This window comes from Danio rerio, chromosome 8, assembly GCF_052040795.2.
Source record: "Danio rerio strain M-AB ecotype USA chromosome 8, GRCz13ab, whole genome shotgun sequence".
NCBI classification, from domain to species: domain Eukaryota; kingdom Metazoa; phylum Chordata; class Actinopteri; order Cypriniformes; family Danionidae; genus Danio; species Danio rerio.
Window position 1 is genome coordinate 8,920,768 of NC_141028.1, and position 14,889 is coordinate 8,935,656.

Below are 14,889 nucleotides of genomic sequence, written 5' to 3' on the forward strand. Positions count from 1 at the left end.
TTCTTTTTTACTATAAATGTAATTTTATTGCTTTAAAATTGTTTGAGAAATTTATTAAAATGTTTTGTTTTTTTAGATTCAATATCAAGGATTTTCACATTACATCTAAATCAAAATACATTTTTAGGTTGCAAGGCAAACTTTATTTATAGAGCACTATTTTACACAACCTTTGTTGATCCAAAGTGCTATAAAATAATAATAACAAACATAAATGAATGACATTTCTACATAATGCATGAGAAAATTTATTTAATAATAGAAAATGCACATAACATCTAAAACAAAATACATTTTTAAATGGGTTTATAATGTCCATAATTTCAATGCAGGTCAGTAAAATAAAATAGAATACCATTTATCATCCTAAATTCATCACTGCATCAATAATTAATATGCACTTTTGTTTTAAAATGTTGGTTCAAACTACTTTGCTGAAACTACACAATTTGCTGTTTTAAGTTTTTTGGTACAACGTTACTGGGTTTATAATGTAAATAATTTGAATTTAGGGCGATAAACTACACTAAAATAAAATGTAATACCTTAAATACATTTTTTGAGACAACTTAAATGGGTTTTTAATAAATGATTCTAAATTTATAATTATAAAAATTACATTTGACAGCTTTTTGTTCAAACTACATATTTAAAATGAGCTGAAACTAGTTTTTCTGGGACAACTTAATTGATTTATGTTCAATCCACTTAAACCAAGCTGTCCCAACACAAATTAATTAAGTTCACATGGCAAATTTAAGTGGATTGAACATAACACAATTAAGTTGTTCCAAAAATATCTCCATAATTGTGTTGTTTCAGCTCATTTTAAATAAATTGATTAAACAAGTAATTAAATAATTTTACTAAACTCAGATTTTTTACAGTGTAGTAAAAAATCTTGTCTTGTGTTTAGCGGATCAAAGCCGTGGCGGCGCCGGTTAAAGGAGGCGCAAGCTCCCGTCCGAAGGAGTACAGCCTGAAGAACAGCGAGCTGCTTCACCCGCTGGACCCCAACGGCATCCACGCCTTCAGCAAACACACACACACCATCGTAGAAACTACTATGTGAGACTCTCTAAGAGAGATTGGCGTATTTCTCCTCCTCTGTCCTCTCCTATGGGAGATTCTGCTTTCCTGTGTCGCCCCCTCCCCTCTCTCTCTGCACTAGTGTGTTTTTACAGAATTATCTTATACTGATATATCTTTTTTGCCATGTAGGATTTGTATTCTGATTGTAATCACTGGTATTAGCATTAATGCTGATATTGTAATAACCTGATGTGAGCTTTAGCCGTCTGAGGCGGTTTGTTTAATCTGTAGTGCACTGTTTTTTAGATTTAACCACATCCTGACCAGGTGCAACATTTAGATGATTTACTGCGCATTACTTTATTATTGCTCAGCATATCTAGCAGGGATTTGGATAGTATGAGATCATTTTATTACAGTTTTGGTTGAACTGAATTTCCAATGAAAAAAAAAGCGTTTGGCTTAGATGTACAGTTGAGGTCAGAATTATTAGCCCTCCTGTTCACTTTGAATTCTTCAATATCTGTTTAACAGAGATAAGATGTTTTCAGCACATTTCTAAACACAATCATACACCCGATGCAATAAGGTGCAACACATGTTTGGCGCGATTTGTTGCTATTTTCAGACCAGCGCAACAGTAATTTTCACGCTTTGCGCTAAGTTGTTTAAATAGCAAATGCATTTGCACCACTTTGTGGACTCATGAGTGTGTTGGTCTAAAATAGAGGTGTGTTAAGGCGCATTGTTGGTGCCTAGCCATTTTGAAGAACTAAAATATATGTTGTTGACCAGCTAAAAGCAGGTTTAAAGTTTGTAAAGGCATTAGTTATTCGACTATGCAGGTCCTAAACGCTTACACATTGCTTAATACACACAGGATGTACAATACACAAATACCTTTACATACGAAAAATGATTCTTTTCCAATTAAATGATTCAATTTTCTACAAAAATGATTCTTTTTCACATAAATATAAAAACCCCTGCCTCCATGCCTTTTTTCAGTTCACATGCTTGGATGTGTTTTTTTGGCCACACTTCGTTATTATTGTTCTTTTGTTTGTTTCCTGGATATTAGAACTGAATTTAGAAATAGTTTTGAAGCAAATCTTAGTGCTTAAACTAAATTAAATATGTAGGATAATTGATGTCTTTGGGAGTGGGTACAACGTTGTTTCCTTATCCAAAAAAGTAAAGGAGTAAAAATAAAGAGAAAGTAAAGAGGCCGATTGGAGGAGGCTCGTTCTTTATCCTCGCACTGCAGATGGTCTGTTTAACTGTTTTCTTGCTAGTAAAGAGTTCAGTTTATCAACTCACAAAGTCCGCCATGTAAATAACAAATGCACCATGACGCGATGCAACTAACTCTTAAAAGGAATGTGAGATAAGACTCTGATTGGTTTATTGCACGTTATGCTCAAAACACACCCATAACTCATTAAGACAATAAGCACAACCCTGTTAGACCATGCGCCAGGGCGCAGATCACATTTTTCCGTCCTTAAAATGGCAAAAGTGGATTCGAACATGCCTTAATGCTTTTGTGCTTTAGACTTTGTGTCTAGATCATTAAAATAAAGCCCTATAGTTTTAATAACTAATTTCTAATAACTGATTTCTTTTTATCTTTGCCATAACATTTGACTGGATATTTTTCAAGATGCTAATATTCAGCTTGAAGTGACATTTAAAGACTTTAATTAGGTTAATTAGGCAAGTTAGGTAATTAGGCAAGTCATTGCATAATGATTGTTTGTTCTGTAGCCGATTGAAAATCAGTATTGCTAAGGGGGGCTAATAATTTTGACCCTAAAATGGTTTTTAAAAAATTAAAAACTGCTTTTATTCGAACCGAAATAAAACAAATAAGACTTTCTCCAGAAGAAAAAATATTAGAGGAGATACTGTGAAAAATTCCCTGATCTGTAAAACATCATTTGAAAAATCTAAATCCACAGGAGGGGGAATAATTTTGAATTCAGCTGTATATAAAATAATATCTGTTTAAATAAAAAATCGTGAAATTATGCATAAACAATTATTATATAAAACAGTTTCCATCCCATGTGTGTAAGAGAACAAAATTATCACTTCCTGCAAAAATGGCACAAATTCCCTATATCATTTTTTTTAAATTCAAAATCACAAAATAAACAGAGTAAACAGCTGCAATTTTACATTTTGGAGATTTGTCACTTTTTGTCACAATGTCATTGGTCCAAAAATCTTGCAGTTTTGTCATTCTATAAGGACTTTTGTTGTAGAAATCATGTTGCGCCTGGTTGGGATTGAATTCATCAGCAGAGAGAGCGACTTTTCGCTTGATTTTTTAGGACAATACTTAACAGCAGCGAACTAAATGTGACATTTAGCGACATTATGACGTCCGTCAGTGCTTGTGGCAGTAAATCTTGTACGATGAGGTTCTTAAATGTTCTTTGTCTTGAAGAAAAATGAATGTACCTCCGCAGTGAGCGGACGCTGTGCACAGACATACACACTCACACATACTGTAAGACATAAGCATAGTTTAACACTCTGTCCTTTCAATCTGTCCTTGAACTATAGTGACCACTGCCATTGCACACACACAGAGCCACTTTAACACTGCAGGCAGCTGTGTTCGCTAAGTATCATTTGATGCACTATTATAAGCGTCATTCACTGTAAGATGATCCGAGAGCTGATGTTTATCAACACCACACAGAGCTGTTCGGCAGCACTTTATTAGCTGATCATGTACGGCGGAGTCTGAAGCAGTCTGAGTACCTGTATTTCTTTATATATATTTCTCTATTATATCTTTAAAGAAAAAAATGCTTCCCCTCTATAATAAATCTAATAAAAAAACTAATCTAGTCAGGGAATTTGTACTTTTTTTTTAATAAAATACATTTACCAATCATATTATATTTCATTTATTCATTTATTCAATTTCTTTTTGGCTTAATCCCTTTATTAATCAAGGGCTAACACAGCAGAATGAACCGCCAACTTATCCAGCATATGTTTTACACAGTGGATGCCCTTCTAGCTGGAATCCATCACTGAGAAAAACCCATATACTCTTACATACATACACATACTGTTCACCAAGGACAATTTAGCTTAACCAATTCACCTATACCACATGTCTTTGGACTGTGGGGGAAACCGGAGCTCCCTTAGGAAATCAACGCGTACACGGGGAGAACATGCAAACTCCACACAGAAATGTCAACTAACCCAGCTGAGGCTCAAACCAGCAACCTTCTTGCTGTGAGGCGATCATGCTACCCACTGCACCACCGTGATGCCCTTAATTTCATTCAGTCATTTAAAATTTTGTAAATTTTTTTAAACTGATATTAATTCTTATGACTTTCAATAATTTTTTTTAATTCAATGTGTATTCCCTTGAATTAATTGTATATTCATTTACTGTTTTTTCTTAAGTTTCTATTTTTATTTTTTATTTGTAATTATTTATTTTTATTTAATTTTAAGAAAATACATTTATCATATATATGAGCAATATCACATGAGTAGCATTGCGATATGGCAGTATATCGGCATTGGTGGGAGGGGTGCATTGGCTCGATGCCGCAGTGATGATATACAGCCATATCGCACTGCTACGAGTGTGATATTGCGTTTATACAACAGTTCGTCAGCATAATCGAGTATATAAAAAAGAAAATCAATCACAGAGAGCCTCAAACTACTTTCTGCAGCTGACAACAGAACAGCAGAAACCGTTGCTACTTCACCAACATCACTTAAGAGCTAGCATTTGAATGATTCTCTAGCTTAATGTCTAAAATGATGACAAAACAGCTGATTACGCTGACATTTTAAGATTATAAGGCTGAACAGCACGAAATGCCATCAGTAAACAGAGATTTCCCAGTATTTCTTTGTTGCAATCAGGATTTCACAATAATTAACCCCAAAAAAGCAAAAAAAAAAAAAAAAAGCAAAGCAAACACTAGCAGATTACTATGGTATAAATACAGCACTACAACACACAAAAGACAGAGATCAACTTAGAATGTCACTTACCTGATTTATAATGATTGGTTTAGCTGTAGTTTGAGTTTTTCTCCCCTAAGGACTTATTATGCGGTCTCTGTCACCATCTTGTGGCAGAACGTCAACCGTCTTTGCTCAAGGTGCCAACACTCTGTATCTCAGAAATTACAAATATTTTAAAATAGGCACTATCCTTATAAAAAAGCCTCAAAAGTACATTATGTTGTCCAACAGCTGCAATAATTGTCTAACTGTAGTGAGTTTACACAAGGGAGAAGAGGCTAAGAGTGCTGTTGTTGCAGAATTTTGCATGGCTATCAGCCAATCAGATTCAAGAACCAGAAAGAACTGTTGTGTGTGAATAAATATATGTGTGTGTGTGTGTGTGTGTGTGTGTGTGTGTGTATATATACTGTATATATATATATATATATATATATATATATATATATATATATATATATATATATATATATATATATATTATTATTATTATTATTATTTTTTAATTTTATTAAATTTTTTTGTTTGTTTTTATTTTTGATTTCTTTAAGTAAATACATTTATTTAAACAGATACCAGTTTTCCAAAAGAAAATTTTATGTGAGAATTAAAACATGATTTGAAAAACGCACATTTCTTTTTGTTTATTTTTGTTTAAGATTCAATGTGAATGCTGCTGAATTACTCATATACTGACATTTATCAGATTGTCTTCATTATGAGTTTTGAGGGAAAAGCTAACGTGAACAAAAGCTTGTGCTTCGATGGACCGTCTGTACAAAGAGTCGCATGATCAACGTCACTAATTTACTAACATTCGATTAGTGACCTACAAATAGCAAAGAATCGTGATGAGTTTTAAATTGGATTTTAATTCCCACGCACATCAGACTTGTGGAGCCCGCAGTAAATCACATGATTCAGCACAGCCGAACTGCTCGACATGATAAAATCATCAGCTTTCAGAATGAACGCATGAAACCTGGCCTTTATGTCTTTGCACAGAGACACTGCCATTTCCCTCTCTGGCCTAAGAATGAGATTGTGCAATTGTCTCGAGCCTTAAATCCTCTAAATATTCCAGCTAATCACCAACAGCAAAGAACTGCCCCTAAAATATACCTCTGTGTTTTTTTACCTTTGACCGCCCAGTTCTCCATCCCGAAGTCCATCCCATACCCTTTGGATCCTCTAGATTTCGTTTAACCGTGTCCTATTTCACCCAATCTTGAGCTAAACGTTCACTCAGCAAGTGTTTGCTCATTTGTAGTCTTTTCATTCATCTAAAGATTTGCCTTTTTGTATTTAACCATTTTATACTGTACCTAATGTGATTGGTCATTTGCCTATATTTTTCTGAATGTGTTCAGAAATCTATATTTAAATGTTGATTAGTTGTTCAGGCTAAATGCAACTTGCGGTGTGCAATATTTGTAAGCGACTGGCTTCCTCCATTTTATATCGTTTCAGCTGGAAAATACTGTAATGTTATATGAAAACTAGACATTCAAGGTTCGATTTTTTTCCATTCACATTTTTGCTGTATAAGGTAACATGATTAAACAAAAAAAATCTTGTAAACCAAAGTAGTTTTGTGACAGACACCATTTTAGATGCATATTGCATCTTTCAGACTGAATAAAAATGTCCAATCTTTGTGTGTGTGTTGTGTATACCTGATTCCTGATGTTCTAATGTGAAGGCTGATGGTCGGGTTTCAATAGAAATGCTTCTTTTTCATACCTAGAAAAGATTAAAATTGCAATACCAGTAGAATCTAATTTTAAAAGCAACAACAGCAAGACAACCCAGCAGGCACAGGACGACAGCATGACATCAGATTGATGTTGCATTTTGGTCACTTTCCAACATGACCTAAAAACAACAAAATATCAATTTCTAAGTGAAGTTTATTTATAAAGAAATTTCAAGAGGATCACGCGATTATGATTGAACATGGCTGGTTCTGCATTAGCTACGTATGATCCACCAATCAGGGCAGTCCTAACCCACTATAAAGAACCAGGGTTTCTCACTACAGCCATCTTCGATTTGAAGAATCCCCCCTTCCACCCTACTTCCCCACCTTTCCTTTCATAGGGCGGCACGGTGGCCCAGTGGTTAGCACTGTTGCCTGATGCTGCGTTCACATCAGATGTGGAATGCTCGGCCAGCGCGAGTGATTTACATGTTAAGTCAATGCAAACGCACAAATAGATATCCTGCGGCACGATACGCACGAATGGCGCGGTGCGAATGACGCAATACGCGTGAATGGCGCGGCACGAATTGAGCGTTTTGCGTGTTTGACATGCTCAACGCGCAAATCGCTCGAGTTCGAAAATATGAACTTCAGCAGACATTCGCGCCGCGTTAACCAATCAGGAGCTTGCTCTTGTGGGGGCGTGATTCTGACGTATCACCTGTTGTTGGTGTCCCGGGGGAAATCCTCCAGCCGACACCGACAAAAAGTTCATCAAACTGGGCTTGGCTCAGTCTGAAGCACCGCTGAAAGCCTCCGTCATCCAGGTTCAGTTTCTGGAAGAGTTTATGAACACAGAGCTGGATGAACCTCTGAAAGGATGTAGTGGACTCAGACAGGACCCTAAACGTATCGACGCTGTTTTCAGCCTTTATAAAGCACATAAACACTGTTATTTTCTTCATAAAATCCATGTTAGCCATTTAACAACGAAGCTAGAGTCACCGGACAGACAGAAGCCGTGCCCATCACGCAAATCCGTGTCTGTTCCCAAGTGAATTTGATGCACGAATGAAGTGGATTTGACACGCGAATGAAGCGGGGTTTGGCGCGCGAATGAAGAGAGTAAACTCAAATGTTCACTAGGCAATTTATGCAAGAATACCGCGATTTATCCGATTGATTCCGCGTCTGGTGTTAACACAGCATCACAGCAAGAACGTTACCGGTTCTAGTCCTTTAACAGGCCGGCGGTCGTTTCTGTGCGTAGTTTGCATGTTCTTCCCATGCTCGCGTGGGTTTTCCCAGGTCCTCCGGTTTCCTTCCATATTCCAAAAACATGCACAAGTGAATTGATTAATCTAAATTTAGCACTACAGTCAAACTCTCATCCTGCAGCATATCTCTTCATCAGCTCTTATCAAGGGGGAAGTTGTCAAGATCTACCTGAGCTCAAAGCTCCCCTCTCGCCCTGCAAACGTGAGGGAGCCCAGGGCTCAAGGACCTTTTGGGCTCAGAGGTCTCTCCTGGGACAGCATGCCAAACTTCAATCATCAAAAAAATCATCAAAAAAATCTATTATAAGCTAAGCGTGAACTCTTGAATGATGTTACAGCTTGACGTTGTGTGGACGTCACCACTATAACGTTTATCAGACATTGGATTTTGGTTGGCATACTGTACTTAACAAATAAATGACAGTATTTGACGTCAATATGACGTTGGTTTAGGATGTTGGCTCGATGCTGGATTTTGGTCACTTTTCAACGAATCCGAAAATCAACAAAAACTTCAACATCATTTCATGTTGTTATTGGACATCAACATTGTTCTTAGACGTTGATGACCTAAATCTAACCTAATATTTACATCTTATGGTGTTATTTGTCTGCTGGGAAGACTGACGTTGTCTTAAAGTGAGCTCTTCACTTCTTACTGTTATATAACATGAACAAAAATAACGTTTCCTTAATATGTCTTAGATTAAGTAAATACAATAAACTATACTGATTTTGTAGTTTAATCAGTCAAACTGCTTTAGTTCCCATTCTTTGACCATTGGAGTCCACTCCCACACAAGTTGGTTCAGGATTCATTCTGACCGAATCATGAGAGAATTCTTCATTGTGAATCAATAGGTGCGTTCGACTTGTACCATGGCTGCAGCCGGTGATGAACGAGATTAGCCAAGCACAGTTGAAAACGAGCAGTCAAGCCGGACACTTCAGGGCTCAAAGTTGGCGTGAGGACCTATCACATGACGTCATCATCATTAATAAATTTAAAAAATAAAAATTTATAACAACAAAAGATTTACAGTACAAATAAAACAGAATACAGTTTCCACAAATTAGGTTTGGGCGGTATCCAAATTTTGATATTGTGAAACCTCCTCCCTATTTTACCTCGGTATCCGGTATTACCGTGCATTAAAAAAAAAAATTATGATGTTAGGCTTAGACAGCGTCACCAAACCATTGGCTTGTGCCTAAACGATTCAGAATCTGAATATCGTATATGCGACCTTAGGTTCACGTCACTTCTTTATCAAGTTCGTATTAGAGATCTGCGTGGGACAGCACCAAGCGATGCACAGCACCATGCTCTCTCTCTCTCATTCACACACACACACACACACACACACACACACACACACACACACACACACACACACACACACACACACACACACACACACACACACACACACACACACACACACGCGCACACACACACACGCGCACACACACACACGCGCACACACACAGAGAGAGCACCAAGCGACACACAGCACCACGCTCTCTCTCATTCACAGACACACACACAAACACAAACAAACAGCATCCATGCGCGTGCTCGCTCGCTCGGGAGCGATATTGCGCTATTGTTAGACTGTGCCGCCCGCTCCCTTTCAAATTACACCAGTGTTACCTACCGCTCCCACGCTTTATTCGAAAATTCATTCCTGCACCGCAAGAAATCTGGTTGGCTACCATGGTACAGCAGCGGGAATGCAGACCTCTAGTTCGTATTTACCACGTCTCCCTTCTCGTTCAGACAAAAACGGAAATACTACCAAACTGCAGGTCACTTGGTGCGCGACTCACCATCTGACCTCACCTCTCCCTCTCCTCCACACTGTCCCGTGATGACAATCACACATACGCATTTGTAGGCATTAAAAAAATAATATTCATTTAGAGAAATGAGGGAAAACGAGAGGGTAACATAAACATACAAATTAATAGTCCTAATAAATACAAAGCAATAAGCACAAATTCTAGGAGTTTAAACATCACTCTCTAAAACACTTCTGGTTTGAATATGATAAAAGGGATTTACATTTATTTGCATTTATAGATATAAAATTCCAATATATATTAGTGTAAAACCCAAAACAAGGTGTTTTGATTAAGTCTTAAACAATGATTAAGATTATTTTGTTGTCAGTTAAACAGCTCACCATTGCCAACATTAATATCTATAAAATATTTGACTAATATTTTTTTTTGTAGTTGCTGTAACCTAAAACTAGAACTAACAGGCTTAACTCTACCTAAATTGCAATAATGTCTTAATTAAATTAGTCAACATTGTCACAATCTATTATTGCTGGAGATCAAAATACATGCAGTGTCCTTATTTGACTTCAACATGATCAGCTGCGCCTCCATCATCTCACAATCCCATTGACACTCCAGTTCATCTTAAATTCGCACGCATGCATTAGACATCATGTTTCCTCCGCTCTGAATCCAGCCTTGGACTAAAATAGGAGCAGTGTCATGCGGCTCCAGAATCTGACAGAGCGGTGAGGTGTGGGACAGCTCATCTCCAGCCTGTGCCAACACTGCCTGCGCTATCAAAACCCTGAGCGCCGTCCTGACAGACACACAAGCTGGAACAACAAAAAGAGAGAGCAAAAGAGAGAGAGAGAGAGAGAGAGAGAGAGAGAGAGAGAAACACACACACACACAAAACAGATTTTTGCTACTTGTTCGAACTACTTATTTAAAATGAGCTACACTGTAAAAACTGCAGGGCTCCACACAATTCCTTTATGTTGTCTCAACACAAATCAGCTACGTTAATTATTTTTACAAATTTAAGTTGATTACTTGATTTGATTGAACATTAAACAATTAATTTATCCCCCAAAACCTCAAGAATTGTGTTGATTCAACTCATTATAAGTAGTTTGAACAAGCAGCAAAATAAATAAATAAATAAAATAAAAAAATTGGAGTGTGAACATCCATTTTTTCTTTTGAAAAACCCATTTTCAAGATTTGATCCAATCCCTTATCCAAAATCCTAGTGGATTACTTTTGAAAAACCGGGCCCAGAGGTCACAATGCAATGGAAAAATAATGGAAAGGCTGATGGCTTTTTATTTGCATGTTCTTTTATATAACTATTAAATAGTATGTTTATCTTCTGCAGATTATAGATAAAATATGGTAACAGTTTAACAACATACAGTTGAAGTCAGAATTATTAGCCCCCCTTTGAATTTTTTTTCATTTCTAAATGTTTCCCATATTATGTTTAACAGAGCAGGAAAATTTTCATAGTATGTCTTATAATTTTTTTCTTCTGGGCATAGTCTTATTTGTTTTCGGCTAGAATTAAAGCAGTTTTAAATTTTTTAAACACCATTTTAAGGACAAAATTATTAGCCCCTTTAAGCTATATTTTTGTTCGATAGTCTACAGAATAAACCATCGTCTTGCTATAACTTGCCTAATTACCCTAATCTACCTAATTACCTTAATTAACCTAGTTAAGCCTTTAAATGTCACTTTAAGCTGTACAGAAGTGTCTTGAGAAATATCTAGTCAAATATTATTTACTGTCATCATAAAGATAAAATAAATCAGTTAATAGAGATGAGTTATTAAAACTATTATGTTGAAAAATGTATTGAAACAAAAAAATAAATAAACAGGGTGGCTAATAATTCAGATGGGCTAATAATTCTGACTTCAACTGTATATGATATTTTTGGAAATCACCCCCTCATTGTTTTGCGTCCCTCACTTTGGAAACCACTGGGTTCATATTTGTACCACACACACTTTGGTTATTATCCTTTATTTTCTTAAAAAACAAAAACCTGATCACTTCTAACCCAACAGTATTAAACGCACATCTCATTCCCGGCATCCTACATATTTAACATCAAGGAACAGGGGGTTTCTACATTAAAATGTTGGGCAAGAAGGATCGTTTAAAAGTCACACTAAAAACAAGCTCCTTTAAAGGACTTTCAATCACTTAAAATCCATTCTTGGTTAGCGCGGGGGAATAAAATCTTCATACATGACTTTACAGTACACAAATAACATCACCGAACTGCATCACATGCACCTGAAACATTCATGTCAAGACGTCACGTTTTGAAGACGAACAAAAGATGTGCTTTCATCAGCGTTAAAAAAGTCGATTGTCAAAACTGTCGTGGTTTTAATCTCAGAAATTGTATCTAGACAGACAAACGCATGGCTTTGAATTTCTCTTCGTGTTCGGTAAAACCCACAGATCTGCTTCATCAAAGAGTTTCTGTTGACAGGACGAACTAAATGAGTGCGCCATTATTTCAAATACAAACAAAAGAGGCTTGGATGGAGGTGAACATGATGTTTTGTGTAACTGAGAGCGAGCAGAAATCTCATGTGCGTCTGTGAGAACTTGTTTGTGGCTTGTTTGAAGTGAGGATCATCAAAAAAAAAAAAACACACATTGTGAGAAAAACATTGAACTTGGCTTGAGAATAATAAATAAATATCAATAAATAAACATATGTGAAATACAAAACACTGGTGCTAATGTGAGAGTGAGAGAGAGACAACATTTGTGTGTGGAAGAAAAACAAACTTGTGCTCTGTGTTTCTCATTTGTGGGAATCAGAGGTCAACTTTTCTTGGATTTTGTGCAGACTGTTGGGAAGTGTCCTGACAGTCTTTAGGTGGCCAGTCGTGCGCCTGAGCGAGAGGATTCCTGCTAATGACCAGCTGCAGATTCTCTCCGGCCTCCGTGATCAATGGCACAGCTAGACAACAGTCGAAATCACGAGTCCGCGCGTGATTGACCTGTGGAAAACGATCAGAGAAGTGAGAAAGTTTGAACTGGGTCTTGGGATAGTCTGACGGTTTATAAAAAGCGTAGGTGAATAGTGACTTTTCCCATTTTCTGTAAACTTTCCCATTAAGAAAAGGTTAGAGGGAAGAAAGCATCACCTGCAGAATCCGGTCATATGGACGTAACCCAGCCTGATCTGCAGGGCCATCCGGACGGATCATGTTCACATAAACACCCTTTTCCAGCAGACCGTCGGACACACTGAAGCCAAAATCCCTGCTGTCGGCATCCTTCTGAATGCAGATCTGATGGAGAAAACATGGATCAGGCCATCAAAAGCAAGAGTTCAAGACGTGAATCCAGCTGCTGGAAGGTGAACATTACCTTATGAAGCTCTAGAGGCACTGACGGGCTGTTCCCCTTCAGGTCCTCAGGTGTGTTCACGGAGGTATTCTCCGGGCTCAGTTCCAGAAATTTGGTCTTGCTTTCATTCTGCTTCTCGAAGTCTTCTCCCAAACTCAACGTGCTGCCTGACATTATTGTAGCCTCCAAATAATAAATATTAAAAAAAAAAACATGAGATTTCAAAGAAGAGACAGAGATGTTGGATGTTTTTTGTTCAAAGCAAGACTAATTTATTCTCCAAAATGAATCGAATTAAAAGATTAGTTGTCACAAGTCAAATGTTTGATGTTTAGTCACACGCTGTGAAAATAAAGGGATTCAGGCAGTGTCAGATTTGGAAAAATTCTCAAAGATAGAAGTAAAAAAGCAGTAGTCTAAAGAGATTTTAATATTTTCTAAATTTAATTCGCTAATTTGTGTATGTTGACAATTATAGCAAATGTAAGACGATAAGCTATTATAACGGTATTCTTTGTGGAGGGTAAAAATGTCCTTTTATAATTTTTATATTTTGGTTGCAATTTATTGTAGATTGTGGTAAAGATTTCGGTTCAAACTATTTAAAATAGACTCGTAATGTAAAAAAAAAATGGGTTGAACGTTAATTGTAAACATTGGTTGTAAAGATTTTTGTTAAAAGTATTTGAAATTTAATATTGTGGTAAATATTTTTGCTTGCAAATTCTATTGTTATAAAGATTTCACTTTTATATCATAGTCAAATATTTATTTTAAAATTTCTATTGTAAAGATTTTGGCTGAAAATGATATTGTGATAAAGATTTTGGTTAAAACAATCTGAAAATTATATTGTCAAATTTGGTTAAATTACTACTGTGGATAAGTTTTTTGTCAAAAATATGTGGAAATAATTTATATTGTCATAATTGGCAAAAATCATCTGAAAATTACTAATATTGTCAAACTTTGTTAAACTATGGTAAAAAGATTGTGTAAAGATTTTGGTTAAAACTATTTGAAATCAATTTATAATGTGACATGATTTGTAAATAAATTTAAATTATATATTTGACTTAAGGTTATGGATAATATTTGAAAATTACATCCATTGCAATGATTTTGGTTAAAAATTATATTGCGTTAAAGAAAAACTTTATTAAAAAAGTTATTTGTATTTTCAAAATTTGGTAGAAATGGTGGTTTAATTACTACTGTGGGGAATAATTTGTAAATAAAATTTGAATATAGAACAAATTTTATTTGAAAATTATATCTATTTTTAAAAGTTTGAAAAAAGTTGAAAGTTAAAAGTTGAATTTTTCAATAAAACTGAAAAAATCTTCAAGTTTGGTAAAAATGCTGGTTAAAATTACTATCTTGCTTAGGAGTCTGGCTAAAATTATGTTAAAATGATTCATATCATGGTAAAGGTTTTTATTGAAAATTTATATTGTGCTAAACTAAGTAAATAAATCAGGGAACTATTACAAATTGAACTCGGGCTGCGTCCGAAACCGCATACTTCCATAATATACAGTGTAGTACACTAAAACAGAATGCGAGCAGAGTAGTACAGTATGTCCGAATTCATAAGGAGCATCCCAAATCGCATACTTATGCACTATTCTACGCCATCTTGTAGCATAAATAGTGTGTGAACACACTAAAACTCTAAATAGAATAGGTGTAAT

General features: G+C 36.0%; 2 protein-coding genes across 16 annotated transcripts in view; one reads left to right on the top strand and one right to left on the bottom strand.

Moving 5' to 3' along the window:
- slc6a6a (solute carrier family 6 member 6a) overlaps window positions 1-3,939 on the top strand; it is a 56,479-nt gene extending 52,540 nt beyond the window's left edge. For 2 of the 3 annotated variants that reach the window (XM_087263436.1, XM_087263437.1), the window contains one exon: window positions 917-3,939. In XM_087263436.1, coding sequence (XP_087119562.1) covers window positions 917-1,072 — 156 coding nt within the window. In that variant the 3' untranslated portion in view covers window positions 1,073-3,939. 3 annotated transcript variants of the gene reach the window in all.
- Window positions 3,940-11,829: 7,890 nt separating this feature from the next.
- Window positions 11,830-14,889, bottom strand: part of grip2a (glutamate receptor interacting protein 2a) — a 113,369-nt gene continuing 110,309 nt past the window's right edge. For all 13 annotated transcript variants that reach the window (XR_015497231.1, XR_015497232.1, XR_015497227.1 and 10 more), the window contains 3 exon segments: window positions 13,217-13,378; window positions 12,991-13,137; window positions 11,830-12,843 (listed from right to left, as the gene is read on the bottom strand). Coding sequence is in view for 4 of the 13 variants with exons in the window: in NM_001430888.1 (NP_001417817.1) it covers window positions 12,658-12,843; window positions 12,991-13,137; window positions 13,217-13,378 (495 nt within the window). In the remaining 9 variants the exon portion in view is untranslated.